This window comes from Podarcis filfolensis (assembly GCF_964270895.1).
Source record: "Podarcis filfolensis genome assembly, chromosome: 16".
Classification (NCBI taxonomy): Eukaryota; Metazoa; Chordata; class Lepidosauria; order Squamata; family Lacertidae; genus Podarcis; species Podarcis filfolensis.
The window spans coordinates 17,609,643-17,635,038 of NC_139620.1; the positions used below are offsets into that span (position 1 = coordinate 17,609,643).

Below are 25,396 nucleotides of genomic sequence, written 5' to 3' on the forward strand. Positions count from 1 at the left end.
GCGGAAAAAAGTTTGCTGACCCCTGCTAAGTACCTCTGTGGTGGACAGCAAAGCCAGACCAGAGTTTGGTGATGCAGTCCCTCAGAAATCCACCAGAGGGCTGGAGCCTCTCTGAATGAGTGCTAAGCAGAGTGGGAGGAGAAAAATAAAAGGAGCAGTTTCTGAGGGAGTTTTTAGACTGGGCTTGGTTTGAGTGTCTTGGGAGAGTTTTACGCCAGGAGCTAGCTGGAGGGCTGACTTTGAGCCAGGAGAAGTAGCAGCTGTGTGGATGCAGCCTACATGGGTCTCATTCCAGTCAGGAGGGGAGAGATCTTCTAGAAAGAGAAGACTCCCAAACCAGTAGCAAGGGTGTGGCAATCCTCAGGGTCTGTTATACTATTTACTTCAACAAGAGTATGTAAACGCAGTAAGTAACATTGGAAGATAAGGACGGATCGAGGACGGCACGCAGGAAGTCACTTACACAGAATTGGATTCATTTGTTATAATTTTTATAATTGGGTTAAAATCTGGAAAATCAATAAAAAAAAGTGATGAAGAAGTTCCAACAAAAGAGGAGTGGACTTTAAAACTATTGGACTATATGGAGAAGGCGAAAATAAGAAACCCAAATGACAAAATGCTTGTGGAGGAGTGGAGATCCTTTTCAGAATATCTGAGAAAATATTATAGTCAAATGAAAACACAGGCAGGACTGGAAATATAAGCAAAGGAAGGAGAATGATAAAGGAATCTAATGTTGGATATTTGTTATAGAAATGAGTATTACATTTAGTAGACAAAGGATTTGAACAGAAACATCATGGAAGTAAGGATGAGGAGTCAAAATGTTGAGGGAATATTGTATTGAAACTGAATTGAATTTGTTAAATTGTATGAAAATTAATTTATAAAATATGTAACATAAAGAGAACAAGATGCTGCATGAAGTGAGCCAATGGCTTGATCCAGTAGGGCTTTGCTTATGTATTTATAGAGCCCATGGTGATTTTAATAAATTAAACAGAGTGGAATTTTTGATCAGAGTTTTTCTTTTTACTTCAGGATTGGCACAATGAGGAACGATATTTCCCTCCACAGAAGGGGAAGACTGCCATAGGAAGACAAAGAATGTCATTCATTTCTATAAACCTTTTAAGAACTGTATTACATTCTGCAAACATTTCTGTGTGCTCGGATATTCAATTGCCTTCAAACCAGCCATGGCCATTATTCCATGAAATCCATCTTGAACATGATACCATGTCACTGGCACACCGTGGTCCTCTAGCCGCTTCTTGTACAACAGCCCATCGTCCCGGAGAACATCATATTCACAGGTTAGAATGAAAGCCTCTGGGAGCTGGCGGATTATGTCATCCTCCGCTAAAAGGGGGGCAAACATTGTCTCAGTACCTCTTTTAACTTGTTCATAAAGTTCTTCTGAAAATGGAGCAGGTTCTACAGGAACATAGCCCCTAGCTTTATATTCTTCTGGAATGTTATCAGCATTGATCCATTTTTGGTATTTCTCTCTCAAATCAGGAGGGACATGGGCGCCTTTCAGAACTTCATCTACATTCATTGTCTTCCCAGTGAGATATGTCAAACCAAGACTGACAGCTCTTTTCCGGAACAAGGGAGGAATTGAATGGTTTTGCTGATAGGATGGCAAATTGAAGTCCATTCCTTGGAGGAATGGGTAAATGAGGACCTGAGCTCGCACTCTTGGGAGGTCCTCTCTGGTCACCAGTTCTTGACAAATGGCTGCAGCATATGTGCCTCCACTACTCTCCCCAACAATGGCAATGCAGCTGGGGTCCACTCCGTATTCCTTTGCATTTTTCATAAAATGTATTACAGCAGTTAAACAGTCCTGTACAGGGACTGGATACGGATGCTTAGGAGCTAAACAAAATCTAAAGAAAAAACAAGATATCATCAACATTTGACATCATACTTGGGGCTGAGGTACCTTCAGCACCCCCAAGGAGGCTGGTCCCCCTAAGCTGATTGACATTTTCATTCAAATGGTTATGTGCTCCACGTCATGTGATCATTTATGCAAAATGGGACTTACCAGTGGGGGGGGGGGCAATATTTACTCAAGTTGGCACTCCTGCCTTCACGCAAGCAAGACAAATTCCAGTCAGGCAGATGCCACTCAAGGAGGGTGAAAAAGAGGGGCAATGGTGCAGAGGTAGGGGTCTGCGGTGATTTCAGAGGGAAGAAGAGGAGTTTGGATTTGATATCCTGCTTTATCACTACCCCCTACCCTGCTTTTCCCAACCTGTAGAAGGACCAGACTCCAGTTTCTCATGGGACGCGGGTGGCGCTGTGGGTAAAACCTCAGTGCCTAGGACTTGCTGATCGTAAGGTTGGCGGTTCGAATCCCAGCGGCGGGGTGAGCTCCCGTCGTTCGGTCCCCGCTCCTGCCCACCTAGCAGTTCGAAAGCACCCTTAAGTGCAAGTAGATAAATAGGTACCGCTTTATAGCGGGAAGGTACCATATTTTTCGCTCTATAACACGCACCAGACCATAAGACGCACCTAGTTTTTGGAGGAGGAAAACAAGAAAAAAAATATTCTAAATCTCAGAAGCCAGAACAACAAGAGGGATCGCTGTGCAGCGAAAGCAGCGATCCCTCTTGCTGTTCTGGCTTCTGGGATAGCTGCGCAGCCTGCATTCACTCCATAAGACACACACACATTTCCCCTTACTTTTTAGGAGGGAAAAAGTGAGTCTTATAGAGCAAAAAATACGGTAAACGGCGTTTCCATGTGCGGCACTGGTGCCGGCTCACCAGTGCAGCTTCATCACGCTGGCCACGTGACCCGGAAGTGTCTTCGGATGGCACCGGCTCCTGGCCTCTTAAGTGAGATGAGCGCACAACCCTAGAGACAGTCATGACTGGCCCGTACGGGAAGGGGTACCTTTACCTTTACCTATAAGGAGTCTCAAAGCGGCTAACATTCTCCTTTCCCTTCCTCCTCCACAACAAACACTCTGTGAGGTGAGTGGGGCTGAGAGACTTCAAAGAAGTGTGACTAGCCCAAGGTCACCCAGCAGCTGCATGTGGAGGAGCAGGGAATCGAACCCGGTTCACCGGATTACGAGTCCACCGCTCTTAACCACTACACCACACTGGCTCTTCAGGGAGAACTGAAGAGGCCTGGAGTGGAGCATTGAGCCCCAGTGCCTGAGGTTTTCCATGATAATATAATGCTAGTTCACATCCCATTCTCAGTGGCCAGTGGTCAATCATTGGAGAAACTCACAATCAGAACATGAGTACTGTGGTACTCTTCCCTCCTGCAGCTTCCAGCAACTGGCATTCAGAAGGACACTGTCTCCAACTGCAAAGGCAGGCTATAGCCATCATGGCTAGTAGCCACTGGTAGTCTTATACCGTGTGCATTTGTTTAATCCTCTTTTAAAGCCACCCAAGTTGGAGGCCATCATTGCCTCCTGAGGGAACGAGTTCCACAGCTTAACTACACACTGCGTAAAGAAGTACTTTCTTTTAGGTGAATCTTCTAGCATTCAGCTTCATTGAATGGCCACATGTTCTAGAGTTAAGAGAGAGGGACAAAAACATTTATCCAGTTTTATGTAAAAGTAGTTTAATGTTCCTTATATGACGCCTTGGAAGGAGTTTTGTCCTGAAAGGCAGGATAGAGATAATTGCAACAGATAGAACTAGCATAGATTGAGAAGCCATTTCAGCCTCTCATGGTGGATAAGGTTATCCATGAATACTAGTCACAAGGCGGATGGGCCATCTCCACTATCGCAGGCAGTAATGCTTCTGAATACCAGATGATGTACATTGCAACCGGGAGCAGTGCTCCTGTGTCTGGGTCCAGCTTGTGGGCTTTTCATTGGGATATTTGGTTGGCCACCGTGAGAACAGGATGTTGGGCCCCCTTTGGCCTGATCCAGCTTCTTATGCTTAAAGCCAGAGGGATTGGGTCCAAAGGCATAAGAATCAAAATACAAAGGTGAACACCCATTCTAAAGGTTGGCAAATTCACGATGTTGGCAAAATCAGCCGTTTTCTGGGCTCATGTGGAAGGGTTAGAAACTGAAGCGTGAAGACACTTACTCAACACACATAACCACTGAGTCGGTTCCGTGGGCAAGCGAATGGCAGATCCTTGCAGAAGTTCCTGGAAAAAAGCACACAACCTTCATCATCATCAACCTTTTATTCGACCGTCAGTCAGAAAAAAGTACATTTGTCAATACACAGTTAAAACATCCAGGAAGATTTTAGAACTTAGCCAACACTAAAATGGGCTAAACAGATAGCCCCATATCAATACAGTCAATTATAGTCTTGCGACGCTTAAAAGCTAAAAAAAGAAATTTGGCCACCAAGGAAGGTGTAGCTCTAGTGACATTATTCAGCAAGTGTAAAACCTGGTTTTCTCCGGGTAGGAAGCTAAATTGACATAGGTGTGGGTCTATAAAATTTTGTCTAAGCTCTGCATAAGAAGGGCAAGTCAAGAGAATGTGTTCGGTGGACTCAACCACCCCCATGGCACAATGACAGGTTCTCTGGGCGTATGGTACTCCCCTGTACCTTCCCCACAATATCGCAGAGTCAAGGACATTTAATCTAGCCGCTGTAAGAAGTCTGCGGTATTCAACATAGTGGATTTCTGCAAGGTAGGGGGCTGGTATGGTCCGATAAATCTGGTCCCCTAGGAACATCCCTGGTTTTACCAGGGCTATGTCCTCTTGTCTGGCAATGTCACTCAGTCTCCGGGAGATCACAGCTCTAGCTTGATTGTACGTCATAGACTCAAAGTAAAGGTGAGACAATCCTTGCAGACAACTTCATTGTCCAGAAAGTGGGAGAAGCAACAAGAGGAACAGCCATTTTAGATCTGGTCCTAACCAATGTTGATGACCTGGTTAGTGGGGTAGAAGTGGAAGGATCATTAGGCGCGAGTGATCATGCTCTTCTGAAGTTTACTATACAGCGGAAAGGAGCAGCCAAGCATACTAGGACACAATTTCTCGACTTTAAGAAAGCCGACTTCATAAAACTTAGGGAAGTGCTGGGTGAGATCCCATGGACAGTAATACTAAAAGGAAAGGGAGTTCATGATGGCTGGGAGTTTGTTAAGAGAGAGATAGTAAAAGCACAACTTCAGGCAATACCAATGAGACGGAAACATGGAAGGTGCCTAAAGAAGCCAGGGTGGCTATCTAAAGAACTTTTAACTGAGTTAAGATTAAAAAAGGATGTGTACAAAAAATGGAAAAGGGGGGAAACCACCAAAGAGGAATTCAAACAAATAGCCAGCACGTGTAGACACAAAGTCAGAAAAGCTAAAGCACAGAATGAACTCAGGCTTGCTAGAGAGGTTAAAAGCAACAAAAAAGGCTTTTATGGGTATGTTCGTAGCAAAAGGAAGAACAAAGAAACAGTGGGGTCACTCAGAGGAGAAGATGGTGAAATGCAAACAGGGGACACAGAAAGGGCTGAACTCCTCAATGCCTTCTTTGCCTCAGTCTTCTCCGATAAAGAAAACAATGCCCGACCTGAAGAATTTGGAGCAAATGATTCAGCAGAGGAAACACAGCCCAGAATAACTAAGGAGATAGTACAAGAATACTTGGCTAGTCTAGATGTATTCAAGTCTCCAGGGCCAGATGAACTGCATCCAAGAGTATTAAAAGAACTGTCAGATGTGATTTCAGAACCACTGGCAGTCATCTTTGAGAATTCCTGGAGAACAGGCGAAGTCCCGGCAGACTGGAGGAGGGCAAATGTTGTCCCTATTTTCAAAAAGGGGGAAAGAGAGGACCCAAATAATTACCGCCCAGTCAGTCTGACATCAATACCAGGGAAGATTCTGGAGCAGATCATTAAGCAAACAGTCTGTGAGCACCTAGAAAGGAATGCTGTGATCACCAATAGTCAGCATGGATTTCTGAAAAATAAGTCATGTCAGACAAACCTGATCTCGTTTTTTGACAGAATTACAAGCCTGGTAGATGAAGGGAATGCAGTGGATGTAGCCTACCTTGATTTCAGCAAGGCATTTGACAAGGTGCCCCATGATATTCTTGTAAAGAAGCTGGTAAAATGCGGTCTTGACTATGCTACCACTCAGTGGATTTGTAACTGGCTGACTGACCGAACCCAAAGGGTGCTCATCAATGGTTTCTCTTCATCCTGGAGAAGAGTGACTAGTGGGGTGCCACAGGGTTCTGTCTTGGGCCCGGTCTTATTCAACATCTTTATCAACGACTTGGATGATGGACTCAAGGGCATCCTGATCAAATTTGCAGATGACACCAAACTGGGAGGGGTGGCTAACACCCCAGAGGACAGGATCACACTTCAAAACGACCTTGACAGATTAGAGAACTGGGCCAAAACAAACAAGATGAATTTTAACAGGGAGAAATGTAAAGTATTGCACTTGGGCAAAAAAAATGAGAGGCACAAATACAAGATGGGTGACACCTGGCTTGAGACCAGTACATGTGAAAAGGATCTAGGAGTCTTGGTTGACCACAAACTTGACATGAGCCAACAGTGTGACGCGGCAGCTAAAAAAGCCAATGCAATTCTGGGCTGCATCAATAGGAGTATAGCATCTAGATCAAGGGAAGTAATAGTGCCACTGTATTCTGCTCTGGTCAGACCTCACCTGGAGTACTGTGTCCAGTTCTGGGCACCACAGTTCAAGAAGGACACTGACAAACTGGAACGTGTCCAGAGGAGGGCAACCAAAATGGTCAAAGGCCTGGAAACGATGCCTTATGAGGAACGGCTAAGGGAGCTGGGCATGTTTAGCCTGGAGAAGAGGAGGTTAAGGGGTGATATGATAGCCATGTTCAAATATATAAAAGGATGTCACATAGAGGAGGGAGAAAGGTTGTTTTCTGCTGCTCCAGAGAAGCGGACACGGAGCAATGGATCCAAATTACAAGAAAGAAGATTCCACCTAAACATTAGGAAGAACTTCCTGACAGTAAGAGCTGTTCGACAGTGGAATTTGCTGCCAAGGAGTGTGGTGGAGTCTCCTTCTTTGGAGGTCTTTAAGCAGAGGCTTGACAACCATATGTCAGGAGTGCTCTGATGGTGTTTCCTGCTTGGCAGGGGGTTGGACTCGATGGCCCTTGTGGTCTCTTCCAACTCTATGATTCTATGATTCTATGAATCCGCAGGATTGAACCTCGTTAATGACCTCCCTTTCCCACGATGATTGGAAATCGTCCCTCAATATCAAGGGGGCAATACCCACTGGTTTAAAACAAAGCTTGAGCCATAGCCAGAGCTTCGTCTTCAAGGCCACATACCGTAGAGCTTGCAAGCCGACCTCTAATCTCATAACTGCACCCGCTACCGAGGGGGGAATCCTAAGGATGGCTCTAAGGAATCGCGTTTGGATAGAATCCAGTTTCAAAAAATCCCTACGGGAGCCTAAAGAGATGCCCACCAAAAGAAGGGGGAGGACTTTCATTTGAAAGAGTCTCAAAGCTATCTTCACTGATTGAGCCTGATTCTTAGCATATAGAGATCTAATCTGGATGGCTGCTTTAGATGCATTAGTTGTTATATAGTCTCTATGGGCCAGAAAAGACCTATTTGACCGTATTACTTGTCCCAGATATTTAAAGCAGTTAACCTGCTCTAGGGGGATCCCGTTCATCGACCATCGATGGAGTCTCGGTCGGGCAGAGAAGACCATGATCTTGGTCTTAGCATAGTTGGGTTGGAGCTCATGCTGATCACAGTATTCATGTAGAGCTTGCAACATTCTCCTCAGTCCAATAGGGGATCTGGCAAGAAGTGCGGCGTCATCCGCATACAGAAGAACATTCAGAGATCGGCCTGCTAATTTGGGGGGGTGGAAAGCATCATTGGCCATGTGAGTCACCAGTGAGTTAATGTAAAAGCTAAACAATGCTGGGGCCAATAGACAACCCTGTCTTACCCCTCTAGTGGTGGTAACAGGGTTGGAGACTAGGCCTTTATTGTCTAGCCTGATTCTCAAAAAGATGTTTGTATGGAGGCTGATAATCAGATGAAGGAGACGACGATCGATCTTTGTAGCAGCCAGTTTTGTCCATAGCTGCTTTCTAGAGATTCGATCAAATGCCTGCTTAAGGTCAATAAAAGCCACATGAAGAACCTTTGGGGCTTTGCCGGCATACTTTTTTTTTTTTTAAAAGATATTTATTAAGGTTTTCCATTTTATACAAACCAAAAAGAAAAAGAAAAAAGAGGGGGAAAATTATTAAAAAGAAAATTTTTTAAAAACACATAAATCTCATATCATATTTTCCAATAACATATTTCCTTGACCTCCTCATACCTCCCCTTCTTGTATTCCAGTTCAAATTGTTCATCCAGCAAATCCTTATCTCATAGCATTACAGCTATAAACCTTATTTTCCATCCATCTTCTTAAATTATTGTAACTTATACTTTTACTTATGTACAAAAAAACTATTTTTTCATATTCTTTTGTATCATTACAGCTGATAACCCCTTAATTTCATTTTTTTAAAATGAATATTTATTAAATTTTCCAATTTTATATAAAGACAAAAAGAAAAAGAAAAAGAAAAATATTAAAAACAATTCAGTTTCAATAACAATTTTCAGTCACATGTTTCATTGACTTCCTCATACCTCCCCTTCTTGTTCTCTAGTTCAATTTGTTAATTCAGCAAATCCTAATCTCTTAACATTCCTTTTAAAATATCACCTTATTTTCCACTCAAATTTTTTTAAATTTAGTAACAGAAGCAATTATGATCCCCATTATCTTTATCATAACAGCTGGAGACCACCAAAGTTCAAACCAACATCTTTTCAAAGTTCATTAATTTTATAATATTTCTGTAGATATTCCTTAAATTTCTTCCAATCTTCTTCTGCTGACTTTTCTCCCTGGTCGCGGATTCTGCCGGTCATTTCTGCCAGTCCCATACAGTCAATCAACTTCATCTGCCATTCTTCCAGAGTGGGTAAATCTTGAGTCTTCCAATACTTTGCAATGAGTATTCTTGCTGCCGTTGCAGCATACATGAAAAAGATTCTGTCCTTCTTTGACACCAGATGGCCGACTATACCCAAGAGAAAAGCCTCTGGTTTTTTCAGGAAAGTATACTTAAATATCTTTTTCATTTCATTATAAATCATTTCCCAAAAGGCCTTGATCTTTGGGCACGTCCACCATAGGTGAAAAAATGTACCTTCCACTTCCTTACATTTCCAGCATTTATTATCGGGCAAATGATATATTTTTGCGAGCTTGACTGGGGTTATGTACCACCTGTATATCATTTTCATAATATTCTCTCTTAAGGCATTACATGCCGTGAATTTCATACCTGTGGTCCATAACTGTTCCCAATCAGCAAACATGATGTTATGTCCAAGATCTTGTGCCCATTTAATCATAGCTGACTTAACCGTTTCATCCTGTGTATTCCATTTCAGCAGCAAGTTATACTTTTTTGACATAATCTTAGTTTTAGGTTCTAGCACTTCTGTTTCTAATTTAGATTTTTCCACCTGGAAGCCAATTTTCCTGTCCAAATTGTATGCCTCCCTTATCTGAAAGTAATGTAACCAGTCTCGGACTTTGTTTTTTAATTTCTCAAAACTCTGCAATTTCAGTCTATCTCCTTCTTGCTCCAAAATTTCCCAATATTTTGGCCAACTGGCCTCCATATTGAGTTTTTTCTGAGCTTTCGCTTCCATTGGTGACAACCACCTTGGGGTTTTGTTTTCCAGTAAATCCTTATATCTAGTCCAAACATTAAACAAAGATCTCCTAACAATGTGATTCTTAAACGCTTTATGAGCTTTAACCTTATCATACCACAAATATGCATGCCATCCAAACACATTGTTAAAACCTTCTAAATCCAAAATGTCTGTGTTTTCCAGAAGCAGCCAGTCTTTCAACCAGCAGAATGCTGCTGACTCATAATAGAGTCTGAAGTCTGGCAGGGCAAATCCACCCCTTTCTTTTGCATCGGTTAATATCTTAAATTTTATTCTTGGCTTCTTGCCCTGCCAGACAAATTTAGAAATATCTTTCTGCCACTTCTTGAAACAGTCCATCTTGTCCACAATTTGCAATGTTTGAAACAAAAACAACATTCTAGGCAATACATTCATCTTTATAGCTGCAATTCGACCCATCAAGGAAAGCTTCAAATTTGTCCAAATTTCTAAATCTTTTTTCACTTCCGCCCAACATTTTTCATAATTATCTTTAAACAAGTTCCCATTTTTTGCTGTCATGTTAACCCCAAGGTATTTCACTTTCTTCACAATAGATAAACCTGTTTCATTCTGAAACTTCCCTCTTTCAATCGGTGTTAAGTTTTTCTCCAAAACCTTAGTTTTTGACTTATTCAATTTAAATCCTGCCACTTGACCAAATTCTTGAATTAGTTCTAAAACTCTTTTGGTACTAGATTCTGGCTCCTGTAACGTCAAGACTAGATCATCTGCAAATGCTCTCAATTTATACTGTTTGGCTCTGACCTGAATACCTTTAACCAACCGGTCCCTTCTAATCATATTCAGCAAGACCTCCAGGACCGAAATGAAAAGCAGTGGGGAAATTGGGCATCCCTGTCGTGTCCCTTTCTCTATCTTAAATTGTTCTGTAACCACATTATTTACAATTAGTTTAGCCTTTTGTTCAGAATATATTGCACCAATACCATTCTCAAAACCTTGGCCTACCCCCATACCCTGTAGGTTCTTTTTCATAAAACTCCAAGAAATATTGTCAAAGGCTTTCTCCGCGTCCACAAATATCAGAACTGCTTTAGTGTTTATATTCACTTCTAGTTTTTCCAAAATATCAATTACGTTCCTCAAGTTGTCAGACAAATGTCTTCCCGGGAGAAAGCCCGCTTGGTCCTTATGAATCTCTTCCATCAGTACTTTTTTCAGTCTCTTAGCCAAGATGTCAGCAAAAATTTTGTAATCCACATTTAGTAAGGATATCGGGCGGTAGTTCTTAAGTTGAGTCTTTTCAGTTTCCGTTTTCGGTATTAGTGTAATGTAGGCCTCTTTCCACGATTCTGGTGCCCTTTTCCCCTCCAAGATCTCATTGCAGACTTCCTTCAAAGGTTGTAATAGCCACTCTTTCAAAGATCTATAGTATCTGGAAGTCAGCCCATCCGGTCCTGGAGACTTGCCTAATTGCATATTTTGAATGGCACCTTCTATCTCCTGGTCTGATATTTTACAGTTCAGCATTATTTTGCTTTCTTGTGAGATTTTTTGTAATCCATTTCTTTTCAAAAAACAGTCAATGTCCATTTCATTCTGTGGCCCTTGTGCATATAGTTGTTTGAAGTACCTCTGGAAGCAGTTTCTAATCTCATTTGGGTTATGTATATCTTTTCCTTCTACTTCCAAATTTGTGATGGTATTTAATTTTTGTCTTTTTTTCAGTTGCCAAGCCAGTAATTTCCCACATTTGTTCGCTGATTCAAATGTCTTCTGTCTCAATTGTTTAATTTTCCATTCTATTTCCTGATTCATCAATTCCATATATTGTACTTGATAGAATTTTATTTCTCTCAAAATCTCCTGCGACTTTGGCTTTGCCCTCAATTTTTTCTCTCCTTCTTTTATTTTCTCCAAAATTTAATCTTTTTTCTCGTTTCGACTTCTCTTCTTTATTGCATTCTGTTGTATCAAAAACCCTCTCATCACGGCTTTACTTGCGTCCCAGATTACTCTTTTTTCAACCTTTGTTGCCATATTTATCTCAAAATAGTCTTTCAAAGTTTTTTGGGCCTTCCTGTGTACTTCTTCATCTCTAAATAGGGCGTCATTCATCCTCCATCTAAAGGTGCCGGTTGTTATTTGCTTCATCTCCATCTTTACAGCATTATGGTCAGAGCAAGTTTTAGGGCAGATTTCCACTTTTTTTATCTTTGGTGCCATTCCTCTAATAATCCAAATTTGGTCAGTTCTAGTCCATGTCATCTTAGCTTCAGAGAAGAAAGTTCCCTCTCTCTCCAGAGGGTTCTTAGTTCTCCAAATGTCAATCAAGTCCATGTTGTCAGTCATTTCAAAGAAAGTTTTTGGTAGTCTACCATCTTTAGTGACTACCTGTTTTTGTGCCTTATCCATATTTGTTGATACAACTCCATTCATGTCCCCCATCAGAATTATATTATAGTCCATATAGTCCAAAAGTACCTCATGCAACTTCTTAAAAAATTCAGCTTTCCCCTCATTTGGTGCATACACCCCTACAATCAAAAGTTTCTCTCCTTGAAATTGAATTTCAACAGCCAAATATCTTCCTTGTTAATCTTTAAAAATTAATTTCGGTGAAAGTTTCTCTTTTACATATATCACCACTCCTCTCTTTTTGACCTTGTCAGACGAAATAAATTCTTGTCCCAATCTCTTATTGATAAGTATTTTCCTGTGTAGCCTCATTACATGTGTTTCCTGAAGACAAATCAAGTCCAATTGTTCTTTTCTTAATATATGAAAAACACCTTTTCTCTTTCGAGGGGAGTTAAGTCCATTACAATTCCAACTTAGAAGTTGCAAAGCCATGATGAATTATTTAATTTTCCCTCCAACTGCACCGAGTTGTTGTTCTTCTTCTGTCGGTGGTGTGTCTTTCCCTAGGCCAGGAAGTCCATATGATAGATTTGCAATCTCTGAAATTCCTAGTCCTGGTACAGTTGGCTCCTCTCCAGAATCCACTTCCTTCTGTAAATCCTCCTCGTGGTCTTTCAGAAAGTTGTCTTTATCATTTACTGTTCTTATTCTTATTTTTCTTCCTTTATACTTGAAAGATAGACCTTGGGGAAATTCCCACCTGAAAAGTATCTTGTTCCTTCTCAATAAAACAACGAGATCTCTGTAATAGGCCCTTACGTCCAGAATGTATTTAGGTATGTCCTTAAAGATCTCCACAGATGAATCTCCAATTTCCAGAGTTTTTTGATAGTGCAAATTCAAAATTTTGTCTCTTTCCTCTTTTGTTCTTAAAGTAATCAAACAGTCTGTTGCCTTATTCCTTCTTTGTCTTCTACCAAGCCTAAATGCACTCAATATCTTAAATTCATCCTTCCCCAGGTCCTGTTGCCAAAAGTCTGTAAATTCCTTTGTAAGGAAGTCTGCCAAATTATCTTTCTCACTTTCAGGTATTGCTCTGAGTCTCAAATTCCTCTCTTTTCCTTGTAATTCAATCATGGACAGTGTCAAGTCATGTTCCTCAAGTTTCTTATATACTGGTGGTATCTTTTCTTGAACAACAGTTGCAATTTCCTTAGCCTCCTCCGCTAGTTTCCTAGTCGAGGCCGACTCCTCCAATAACTTTTCTATAGACTGAGTATTTGAATTCACCTTCTTTCCCAGCTCATTAATACTTGTAGTGTTCAAGTCTATTTTTGCTGAGGCCTCGGCTACTTGTTTATTTGTCTCTGCAACCTGTTTAGCTAAATTCTCCAAAGATGCATTTATTTTACCAAGTGCCTGGGCCAACAAGTCTTCAGATGTCATAGCTTTTGACTTAACTTGTAAAGCAGCTGCACCTGCCTGCTGCACCGGATGTTGAGGCCCTTCTCTGTTGTGGAATATCTGTCTTGTATTGTCTCCCAGACCTGGTAGTCTTTTCCTGTCCATCCGCCATAACACTCTCATGCACAGCCCAAGGTCAATCCCACGCCTGGGGAAATTTGTTTTCAAAAGGAATTCTCCACAGCTTGGTTACTTATTGGCTTAGTTGTTATTGCGACAAAGTCTCCTCTAGGGGGACACACTTCCAACTTCACTTTGTAACTTCACTTTGTAACTTTATAAACAATAATCCTTATAAGTCTCTAATATCTCTTAAAAGTCACTCTTTCACTGTCCTTAAACAGTTACTTTCAACAATAATTGTATCTTTCTTTCAGAGTTAAGTCAAAAAAAAAAGTTTTACCCTTAAAGTGTTGACAGTTCATCAGCTTCCCTGTCGTGGGCAGTCCGTTTCCAGGTTTTAGAAGCAGCAGATAAACCTTTTCACCCTTTTTTTTTCTCCTTGCAGGAATAAATCTTGCTCAATTTCACCCCTCTGTCCCTGCCAACAGAGGGGGGGATCACCCTTTTGGTGCTGGATTTTAAATCTTTGATAACCTCTTCCCAAGTTGTAGCTTTAAAGTCTCTTTGCTTTGATCTATTTACAAGAACGGAAAGGCAGACTTCCTGTTTGTACCTTTCCCGTTTCGGCCGAATTTGTCTTAAATTTCCTTCAAATATTTACTTGATCCTACTCACGGGTAGTTGTTTTAGTATCCAATTGTCCAGAAAGGAATCAGCGCTCTCCGGCTATGGCTTGCGGCTTCACTCCGTGAAGAGGGTAGACGGCTCTCAGCTCCGCGCCACACACACCCTTTCCGCTCCGGAGCCTTTAAAAAGGCTCTTTCGCAGCGGGGGGGCGCAAATGGAGCCCGCCGAGCCTCCAAGCTCACAGGCTTCACCGCCTGTGATTTCTTCGGGTCTCCGCTTCGCCGCAGCGGTCAGACCCTCTCTTCACCAAGCCGATTCCCTCCGGAGCTCGGAGGGAATCCGCCATTAATTCCGCTGGCGCTGACCGGAAGTCTTTGCCGGCATACTTTTCCGCCAGGTGATTCAAGATTAATATTTGGTCTGTGGTAGATCTTCCAGGGCGAAAACCCGCCTGTTCATCGGCAATGATATTGTCGTCCTCCATCCATTTCAATAGTTTGTTTAGCAGGTACCCCGAGTAAATCTTCCCAATGACATTTAGCAAGCTGATTGGCCTAAAGTTGCTCGGCTCTGTACGTGGGCCTTTCTTATGTATTAATACAATCAACGCAGAGCTCCAGCTTGAGGGAAATTTTGCTGTTTTGTTTATATGCGTGTAAAGTGCTGCTAAAAGTGGGATCCACCAATCTTTATTTGCTTTGATGGCATCAATGGATATAAGGTCATCACCGGGGGCCTTGCCTGCTTTAAATCGATCTATGAGAGTTTCAACTTCAGGGCATGTAACTGGGTCCCAATCAGGCAGTACTTCCGGCTCCACCGTATCTCCGCAGGCATCATGGGCTGCATACAGATCGGCGAAGTATCTTTCCCAAGTGTCCGCTGAGATGTGGGGTTCTATTCTTGCAAGCGGCCTACCCAGCTATCTGGAAATTAACTGCCAAAAAGAGGCTGGATTTCTATTCTCTGCAGCTATCAAAAGGTCACACAACCTTTAACGAGTTTCTTTTGGCAACAACTATGTTGAACTGAACCCTTTATAAATGGGGCATCACTAGTTGAAAACCATTAGGTGCATTTTGTTCCCTCCTGATCAGCAGTTTCAATGGGTAAAACTCAGAATAGAACCAAAAAATCCATACTTTTAAAGCAAGGTGTGCTAGGAAGAACAAAGACTGGGATCCATTTTGGACTGGCTAGCTAAAGGCTGGCTGGGAAAGATGCCTTTGACTCCAGTGCTGCACAGCTGTGGGAACAAGCCCTGCTTGAGATGACCAAGGACTCCCTCCATGCAGAATGAACGTGTAAATATGTCTGCAATGCAGTGATATGATATGACTGCAATGCAGTGTGGCTGCATTGGCTGCCAATTTGTTTCTGGGCCCAAGCCCAGAACTGTTGTGGCTCCCCGTTTGTGGAATGCTCTCCCCCAGGAGACTCACCTGGCGCCTTTCGTTTCATATCGTCAGGTGCCTTTGGCTAATTAACCAATATACGGCCTTTTAAACTGTGTGTAGGCACAGGTTATTGACATTGTTTGTTGTTATTCTTTGTATTGTTACAGATTTGGGGGGAGACCACCCTAAACCTTAGAAATTAGTAAGTGGTAGGATTTTGATTATTATTGGCATAGGCAAACTCCGGCCCTCCAGATGTTTGGGACTACAATTCCCATCCTCCCTGATCACTGGTCCTGTTAGCTAGGGATATGGGAATTGTAGTCCCAAACATCTGGAGGGCCGGAGTTTGCCTATACCTGATTTGGAGTATTAAGGGAAGATTGGAGACCAGCGGAAAAAACACTTTCTGAGTCAGTGCCTCAATTGGATAGAGGCCTTAACATGACAAAGGGGTTGGTGGCACATATGTGAGGAATTCTTGGGCCTGAGCAGAAAGAGGTTGTCAGACTCATGGCAACGGGGCGGGGGGTTGAGTTTTCAGGAAAAGAGTGTCTTTAGAGCAGTGTTTCCAAAGCTTGGGTCTCCAACTGTTCTTAAACTACAATTCTCATCATCCCATACTACTGGTTTGGCAGAGAGGTGGTACCCAACTTTTGTAGCAGTATTCATAAAGATAAAAATAAAAACCCAGAGGCAGCACAAACCACCTCCACCCCTCCATAGCAAACATTTCATGACCTTTACATTAAAGTATCACCCCAAATTCTCCACAAACAGCAAAGTGAACCATTTCAAAAACATTTCAAAGAACTTACGGATGCTTGCAAATAGTGCAACCCCTCCATGAAGAAAGATGATTCCTTTCCTGTTCCCAGCAGGTGATGTCTTGGGCCAGTACAGCCTCACACGCACCCCATCAAAAACCAGATCCCTTGTGATCATTTTTGGGTCCTTCACTTCTGGAATTAATAGGTTTAGGATCCTGAGTATGGAATATTTATGGCAGATGCCCAGTTTTTCCAGAATTCCTCCCTGTTTAAAACAAAACATTTAGCATTTTAAATCAGCATTAGATATATGTATTGCATATATGTATTGCCTATGGAACAGAAACCGTGCATGGGAGATGACTGCACTGTTTATCCTTTCCTTCCTCTTGGGATGGAAAATTATTCTCTTTGAGCAGCCCAGAAGTGAAGCCCCTGCCCACTCCCCTTTCCTAGTATGCTTCCTGTTATTTCAAACCTTAAGATGCAACACAAATTGGGGGTATTCAGTGCTAGTACTACTCAGGATAAATCCACTGCAGTGCATAAGAACCTAAGCAGTGTAGGGACTTCCGGGTTGGCGCCATTGTTTAATGGCGGGTTCCCTCCGAGCTCCGGAGGGAATCGGCTCCGTAGCGTCTGGGTCTGGCCGCTGCGGCGAAGCGGAGACCCTTAAAATCACAGGCGCGGATGCCTGTGAACACAGAGACTCGGCGGGCACCATTTGCGCCCCCCCAATCCGCGACGGAGCCTTTTTAAAGGCTTCGGAACGGAGGCAGGGTGGGGTGTGGTGCTGAGAGTACTCCCTCGCCTACGGAGTGAAGCCGCAAGCCATTGACAGAGAGCGCCAACTTCTTCCAAGACCGATTGGACTCTAAAACATAAACCCGTGAGTAATACGGAGATTGGAACCTTAAAATTTTTTTTAATTTTGGATTTGGAACGAGCGGGAAGGGGCTAAAAAGGAAGTCCACCCCCCCCTCTTGTAAACAATTTAAAGCAAAGGACTGGGCAGCTAAGGTCGAGAGAATTTGTTTGTGTTTTTTAATGAAAAATCTTGACTTCACGGTTTTGACACGATAAGAAGATCTACTGGAGGATAAAAAGAATTTTGGGAGTTGAAATTTCATCCCCCCCCCGAGACCCGGGAACGTCCCATGAGAAAGCCTGGTGCGTTGAAGATTTTGACAGCTGTCAAGTGAGCTGCTAGTCAGCTAGTTGTCAGCTGGAAAAAGAGAACATTGTTTCTGCTGTTCTTGCTGGTTTATTTGGTATAATTTGTTGAAAACAAGGAGGACTGTTACAAAATAACTGGACTTTTGGTTTCGAGCTGAAAGGAATACTAAGGAACTAAAATCCCCCTAGAGGGGTAATAGGGACACTACATCATAAAAATGGCTGGAGTACGTAAATTTCAAGCAGAATTGGACAGAGCACTCGTTCTCTTGGGAAACTTGCAAGAGGAATACAATGCTTTGTCTTCAGAGGTATCATTACTACACTGGACAGTAAACAACATTTTTGAGTCTGATAAGGACTTGAAACAGGAAGCCTATTCTACTGAACAAATAAATGAAACTGAAAGTGTAGATACAATGGAGCAATATGTGGTTTTTGAAGAAAATGAAGGAGGAGCAGGAGATTTGCAGGAGTTAAAGGAGAGCTACATTATGAGGCCTGACATGATGACAAAAAAGGACAATAAAAATTGGATGTGGAAAGCCTGGTCTGAATGGGAGTCTGGAAAATGGAGAGACCCTCTTAGGAGGAGATCTGAAGACCTGAGGATTACAAATTTGTTGAAGGGGAAAGCTGGAGCTTTGGGGACATTTGGATTTGAAAGAAACTTGAAACAAGAGTTGGAGCACCCCATAGGCTTTGCTTTTAAGGATGGAGGACCGGCTGGAAGTAACATGGATTCTGTTGGGCCGGAGCCCCTCAGAGATTTAGGGCTTAATATCAAAGACTATCAAAGAGACCGGCAGAAAGGAACTGAGAGAGATATAAGGGCCTCGGACGTGAGATCTCCAGGCTAAATAAATAACATAAAGACTGATGGTTATTGGTTGGGGACTGGAACCGGGAAAAGGGTGGGTGGAGGTTGGGAATCCAAAGGGTACATAAGGATAATTTGCTTTTTATATTTTGTTAGTGGTAAGGAAATTGGGTAAATCGTGGAAGGGAAATTTTGGTCGACTTTAGGAAAAAGGTCTAAGAATAAATAATGAGGTATAAATATTGATGTATAATTCTAAAAAGGTAAAATTGGTTTTTTCTTTTTAAATTAATTGAAAATAAGGTTGCTAAAAATAAATTGAGGAAATGGAAAAAAGAAGTAAAATAAAATAATAGTATGTTAGAATAAATGTTTAAGTTAAGGTAAAGAAATAAGTTAAGGACTTGCTGAATTGACAATTTAAATTGGAATATAAGAAGGGGAGGTGCGAGGAGGTCTGAGAAATAAGGTTAAGAATTATAAGTAACAGAAACTTTATGTGTTTTTTCTATTTTTTTCTTTTTTGTGTTTAGTTTTGAATATTATGTATTTTTGTGTTTTTTGTTTTGTTTATTTTTTGGTTTTTTGTATGTTATGTGTTTCTTGAAAATGCTAATAAATATTTTATTAAAAAAAAAAGAACCTAAGCAGTGTAGGAGTGCAAATATCCAGAGTGTGGGGATCAGATGGGATTACTATGAGGAATTATAAAATATGCCTCAAGCCATTGTGTCAGCTGTGAAAGCATGGTGTTGATTGGGTTTAATTCAATGACAGTAATTTCTGATCAATTCCCACAACCCTCTGCATCTCTGGCCATTTCCTCTACTGTCCATTTCTCTCTGCTTGCGTACACAGCCCAGCTGCCAGTTGCTTTGCCAGGCATCACAGCTGTCAACCGTCCCTTATTTGACGGGAAACTCCCTTATCCCAGCGCGGTTTCCTGCTGCTGTCCTGGATTGATGATGTCCCGTAAATTTCCCGGGTTTCAAAGGAAGCAGCTCCTCTCCCTCCCTCCCTGCCGGCCAGGGAGGAGGGAGGCTCCAACTGTGGTGCCTGGCTGTGTTGCTCACCCAATAAGGAGTCTAAGAACGACTGGGGGGTGGAGTTTGAATCCCTTGTGCCGATCAAATCGGCCGCGTTGCCTGGGGACTCGCCTTTGCTCGGCGCTTCCCAGCAAAGAGGTGACGGTGTGGTAATATTGAGGCTTGGAAGTGAGCAATAGCCCTGACGGAGCTGGTCTGGGGAAAGAAGAAAGGTCTGCTTATGGAAAGTAACTGCAGCACTTACCAAGTAACCGTCAGCGGGACAGAATGAAAAGCAAGGAAAGGTTATGTTGGGATCCACCTCTGAATTACCTGATGTGATTTGCCAGGAAGGCCACTGGGTGGCAGCACATTGCAAGAGACAGAAGCAAAATGACTGAAACATGAGAAGAGGGTGCCGCGATTGTTTGCAAGGGCAAAAGCCCACCTACAGATTAGCTGAGCTCTTTACTTTGGGACCTGTGCTCCCTTATTTTGGCTGCTGATCCCTTATTTTCGAGGCTGCTGATCCCTTATTTTCAAATCTGAAAGTTGACAGCTATGCCAGGCATGCATCCTGGGCTGTGAAAGATAGTGGGCAGCTTTTTTTGTTGTAGCTTTTCTGATATAGATAGGTAGCCGTGTTGGTCTGCCATAGTCAAAACAAAAAAATTTTTTTCTTTCCAGTAGCACCTTAAAGACCAACTAAGTTAGTTCTTGGTATGAGCTTTCGTGTGCATGTATCTGACGAAGTGTGCATGCACACGAAAGCTCATACCAAGAACTAACTTAGTTGGTCTTTAAGGTGCTACTGGAAAGAAAAAAAAAAATTTCTTTTCTGATATGTTCATCTTAGGATGTCAATCTTAACGCCAGGAAACAGATCTCACATGAAGGTGATAATGATCCCTGTCCTCCTGGCCTCCTTCTTATCATGTATATTGCTTGTTTGTGACTTCCGGGGTTGCTGGATGCACTCCTTTGTAGTTCTGTTTTGTTTACCCCAGAAGTATGCATGCTTAATTAGTTTTTGTAGGTTAACTTTGTCCCCACGTGGGGTTTGTTGAAATGCTCAGAGGAAATCTGATTGGTTCTTACGAACACGGTGACAAAAGTTCTTTTGTGAATAAAACGACCTGGGCCGGAGGGTGGACAGGAATTATATTATACGCAACCAGTCTTGCTGGTTCAAGCCTCTGTGTGTATTTTCATAATCAGAGTTCAAGCCTTCCTTTACTTTGGGAACGCCTCAAAACAGAGCCTGCTGGATTAGGACAGTGGCCCATCTAGTCCAGCATCTCGCAGTTGTCAACCAGGTGCCCCAATGGGAAACCCACAAACCCGGACCCAAGCACAGGAGCCCTCTCCCCTCCTGTGTTTTCCAGCAACTGGTGTTCAGAAGCATTGCTGCCTCCATCTCTAGAGCCAGAGCTGGTTAATAAGCATCCATAGCTATTGCCTCCATGAATTTCTCTATTTCTCGTTGGAAGCTATTCAACTTGGCAGCCATCACTGCCTCTTGTGAGAGTGACTTCCATGGATTGAATCTATTATGTGTGAAGAAGTCCTTTCTTCTATCTGTCCTGAATCTTCCAACATTCAGCTTCATTGGATTGTCTACAAGTTCTAGTGTCGTGAGAGACGGAGGAAAACTTTCTCTCTCTATTTTCTCCAGAATCTTAAGCATTTCTATCACGTCGCCTCTTACTTGCCTTTTCTCAAAACTAAAATATTTCAAATGTTGCAGCCGTTTTTAGAGAGGTGTCGCTTCATCCCTGTAATCTATGTAAGATAAACTTACCAGTACAAATCCATATCTCACTAAGAGATTTAAAATTATCAATGGTGCAGGATGGCTCATTCCTCGAGGCACATGGGTCCTGGCAAGAGCATAAGAAACTCCCCACACTAACAGCAAGAGATGAATGAAGATGGTCATATATAATATCAGCATCCACAGAGTTCCACCAAATGCCATTTCCCTTCAACTCAGAGGCACAGAGACAAGGACTTCGCCTTAGACAATGCTGGTGGCTTTTATACAAGAACAGTCTGTGTCACCTGCAAGAGAACATCCTCGGCCAACCCACTTAATCTCTCAGCTGAGAAGAAAACAAATAGTTTAGGAATGTGGTAATATGGTCAGGCTAACCATAGACTTGCTTAACAGCTTATCTTTAGAATGACTCATGGTTAGAATGCCCGAAAACAGGACGGCTGACAGTTGAAATGGATGCATACTTCAGCAAATATAGAGCTTGCTTAAGCCTAAGGGTTGTCAGTATGTGGCTTTATTGCTTGAGTCAATGTGTAAAAGCATAGGAACACAGACCAAAGAAGGAGGAAAGAAATTAGGAGGAATGGTCATCAAATTCAGAGTAATGGGAGATGTCAACAAAGGGGGGGGGTTAGTATTTTAATTGGGCGGACGTGATAGGCTGTAAACCCTGCACATACCCAGCTAATGGGGAGACAGGAGGGAACCTGCCTCGGGTATAAGGGATATAAGCTTCGGTCTTACTGTTTTTGGGTGTGTCTGCTTTTGGACACCTGATCTTGCAAGTACGTTATTTTGTAATCGATAAGCTCTCTGCTGCTTCATCAATTTTGTTCAGATTTTGAGTCTCACACCCACTTCTAACATTCCTCACACTGGGTGTGGGTGCATGTTCGTTGGTGTGAATTTCCCTAAACTCCCCTGTCAAGTGCCAATCAATGTCCCTGCAGTCGTTATTAGCACTAACTCAGGTTTCCAGACCATTTCCAAATGCAATTCCTTGCATAACACGTTGCCAGTAATCCAAATGGAAAGTAATCAGTGTTGATTTGTCCTCAAGATAATGCTGCAGGCCAGCACCTAATGCCATAACACCATAGGGCGGAGGTGATGGGGTCAAGGAAGGAAAGCCAACATTGCTGTGGTGTTGCATTCGCAAAGTAAAGGAAGGATTGAACTCTGATTAATAAGAATACACACAGAGGCTTGAACCAGCAAGACTCTGGGAAGGGTGCGTATAATCGTGTCTCTCTGTGCTTGTCGTGTTTTTTTCGCAGCCCCCCTGCCCAGGTAGTTGTATTCACAAAAAAGCTTTTTACACAGTGTTCCTAAGAACCAATCATATTTCTTCTGAGCATTTCCACAAACCCACATGGGGACAAAGTTAGATCAAAAGAAATTCTTTTAACTACAAAGACTACTACTCTGAGTATGCATACCTAATCTGAGAGTAAATAAAAGAGGACTAGAGAAACTCCAGAGATCACAAACAGGAGTAAACAAGAGAGGATGGAAGGATGGCAAGGAGATAGGCATCTTTATCACCTTCCTGTGAAACTATTTCCAGGCCCTAAGATTAACATCCCAAAATTAATATATAAGAAACTACTTCAAAGGAACTTGCCCACTGTCTTTATGGCCCAGGATGCCTGCCTGGCGAAGCAACTGCTGTGTACGTGACATGTGAGGAAGAGAGGAATGGAACAGGGATGCAGGGGTGTAGATTGATCAAGAATCATATCAAAATAGTTTAAACCCAGTCAACGCAATGCTTTCATTGCTGACACAGATGGCTTACTCTATATCTGTTATAATTCCTCATAGCAATCCCACCTGATCACTACATCTCTGGATATTTGCACTCCTACATCTCACCATTTTTTATTTTTATTTTTTATTTATTGTGTACAGAGAAGCTTAAGAGAGGAGAGGCATTGTGTCCTCATAATCTTCCTGCATGTGTTTCTGTATCAGACATTCCTGAAGGAGGGCGTGGAGAAAACGTAGTGCAGAGAGAGAACAAGGAAGGGATACATTGTAAAAAACAAGAAGTTCCAATTAAGGCAACAATGATTAGCAACTCATACATGAGCCGGGTTCAAAACCACGCAATCTGTGGCAACCAAGACCACAGAGTGTCCCATCAGGAGGGAAGAACATCCTGTGTGATGTTGTGTGCTAGTGCTCGCAATTGATCAATTTGAGTTTGCACATGGTAACTATCATCAGTCAAATTAAAACAGCAAAGATTAGACACAACTTGACATCATAGATGCTGGTGTAGCAAGAGATAGTCTTACAGAAGCTTTCAGTGTAATAACAGCTTCTCTTAAAATCTTTTGCTCTTGATTTAAAAGAGCTAAAGCACGTGAGGTATGATTTATAGATTTTGTCAAAGAACAGGCCAGGTGAGCACAGGCCATGCAAGCATTGTATATAGCAAGCATTGTATAAAGCAGGGACTCCCACTAAGGAAGAAGCCAAGGAAGTATACTCTGCTTTGGAAAAAACTGTGGATTGGAGTCACACATGTCAGTTAACCTTTAATTAATGTCAGTTAATTACACATGTCAGTTAATTAAAAGTAATCTGCTGAACACGTGAACAATTCCAACTGGGCCTTCCTGTGTCCAGACAGCGAGTTGCTTCCCCACTGCAATTCACAATCTGAGCACAAGAGGTGTCTGGCGGTGCTGCAACTCTAGGTGTGTATAATGCTATTGTATCCAGGGGTATCTTTTGTGTTAAAGGTAAAGGTAAAGGTACCCCTGCCCGTTCAGGCCAGTCTTGACAGACTCTAGGGTTGTGCGCTCATCTCACTCTATAGGCCGGGAGCCAGCGCTGTCCGCAGACACTTCCGAGTCACGTGGCCAGCGTGACAAGCTGCATCTGGCGAGCCAGCGCAGCACACGGAACGCCGTTTCCTGCTAGTAAGCGGTCCCTATTTATCTACTTGCACCTGGGGGTGCTTTCGAACTGCTAGGTTGGCAGGCGCTGGGACCGAGCGACGGGAGCGCACCCCGCCGCGGGGATTCGAACCGCCGACCTTTCGATCGGCAAGTCCTAGGCGCTGAGGCTTTTACCCACAGCACCACCCGCGTCCTATCTTTTGTGTTACCTTTCCCCAGTCATGGAGATTGGTATAACTAATGATACCTTTAGAAATCCATTTAGAAAACCACTTTCCCATGTGTGTGGCATGTGCCATATGAAAGGTTGTGTACAAACCAGGATTATATAATTTCCTAAGGCAGTGTGCATATCATATGTTTCACTCAGACAAAAATGAGAGACATTAGCAACTTCAGCTAAACGCATCCACATATTATAGCTATGACTAGAAGAAGTGCCAGGAGGAAGACAGATATAGTGAGTACTAGGTATCAAGAAAACAAATAATATACATGTTAAAATCAGCATAGGGTTCATACGTAGCTGAGTAATTAGAGCTACTAAAAAGGTCTCTGATTCCGTTGGAACATCATAATGCTGAAATTGTGTCTTGACATCAAAGGTCAAGGTCTTCAGCATTCCCCATGTCACCTCCGGGCATCCCTCAGCCTTTCAAGGATGAGGATGGGTGTTTATTTATTTATTTACGGCTATTAGCCCATAAAATATGTACAAACATAAAAACACAGAGACATAAAAACAGATATATCCGACAACAGAAGGTGAACACCACGATGCAAGGGTGGGTCATTGAGCAGAGCCAAGTGACAGCTTGGGGCCAGGAGAGCTCCAAGGGACGGATCACAGGAAAGGAAAACTGAAGACGAACTCCGACATGCACTCTCATCAGTTCAACAGTTTCCCCGTCACACACGCATAGCGGAGACACCAAACCCTTGGAAAATCTGTGGTTCAGCAGGTTCGATGGAAAGACATTGAACCTTGCACGAATAAATGCAAGTCGGTGTGGTACTGATGAAAGAGATGACATGTATGATGGAAGGCCAAGTGGTGGGGTTATTCCGTGATACCTGGGGGAGCAGACACCCCCACCCCTGGCGAGGTTGTGTTGATTTTCAATGTCTGCTAATCTTTGCTCAATAAGGCTTTTGGCTGAGCGTAAGTTCATCTTTAAGGAGTCCGCTGGGGAAATTCCGATGCTCAGAAGTTTGGCATGGATTTTTCCTACCCATGGATTGACAAAGACGTCCCGCCAGAGGCACTGAAAAAGGTAATGGTCGGGAAGCCTATGCC

At 42.6% G+C, this 25,396-nt stretch overlaps 1 protein-coding gene and 1 long non-coding RNA gene across 2 annotated transcripts in view; one reads left to right on the forward strand and one right to left on the reverse strand.

The window, feature by feature from the left end:
- The window catches only part of LOC310751508, a 126,403-nt gene extending 125,257 nt beyond the window's left edge, over positions 1–1,146 (forward strand). The window contains exon 2 of the long non-coding RNA XR_014542575.1: positions 12–1,146. This is a non-coding gene — a long non-coding RNA (uncharacterized lncRNA). The remainder of the gene's footprint in view (positions 1–11) is intronic.
- Positions 470–21,467, reverse strand: LOC310751202 (arylacetamide deacetylase-like 4). Its single transcript, XM_083590393.1, has 4 exons — positions 21,215–21,467; positions 16,441–16,657; positions 4,086–4,149; positions 470–1,898 (listed from the first exon to the last, which is right to left on the reverse strand). Exons 1-4 carry the CDS (start codon positions 21,389–21,391, stop codon positions 1,124–1,126), a joined length of 1,233 nt encoding a protein of 410 aa, XP_083446519.1. The 5' UTR covers positions 21,392–21,467; the 3' UTR covers positions 470–1,123.
- Positions 21,468–25,396: the final 3,929 nt, after the last annotated feature.

Coding starts and splice junctions, on each gene's coding strand:
- LOC310751202 (XM_083590393.1), bottom strand. CDS start 21,391: ATGGCATTTGGTGGAACTCTGTGGATGCTGATATTATATATGACCATC. Junction 4,150..16,440: donor TGCACTATTTGCAAGCATCC/GTAAGTTCTTTG, acceptor GCTTTTTTCCAG/GAACTTCTGCAAGGATCTGC. Junction 1,899..4,085: donor TCAGTGGTTATGTGTGTTGA/GTAAGTGTCTTC, acceptor TTTTTTCTTTAG/ATTTTGTTTAGCTCCTAAGC.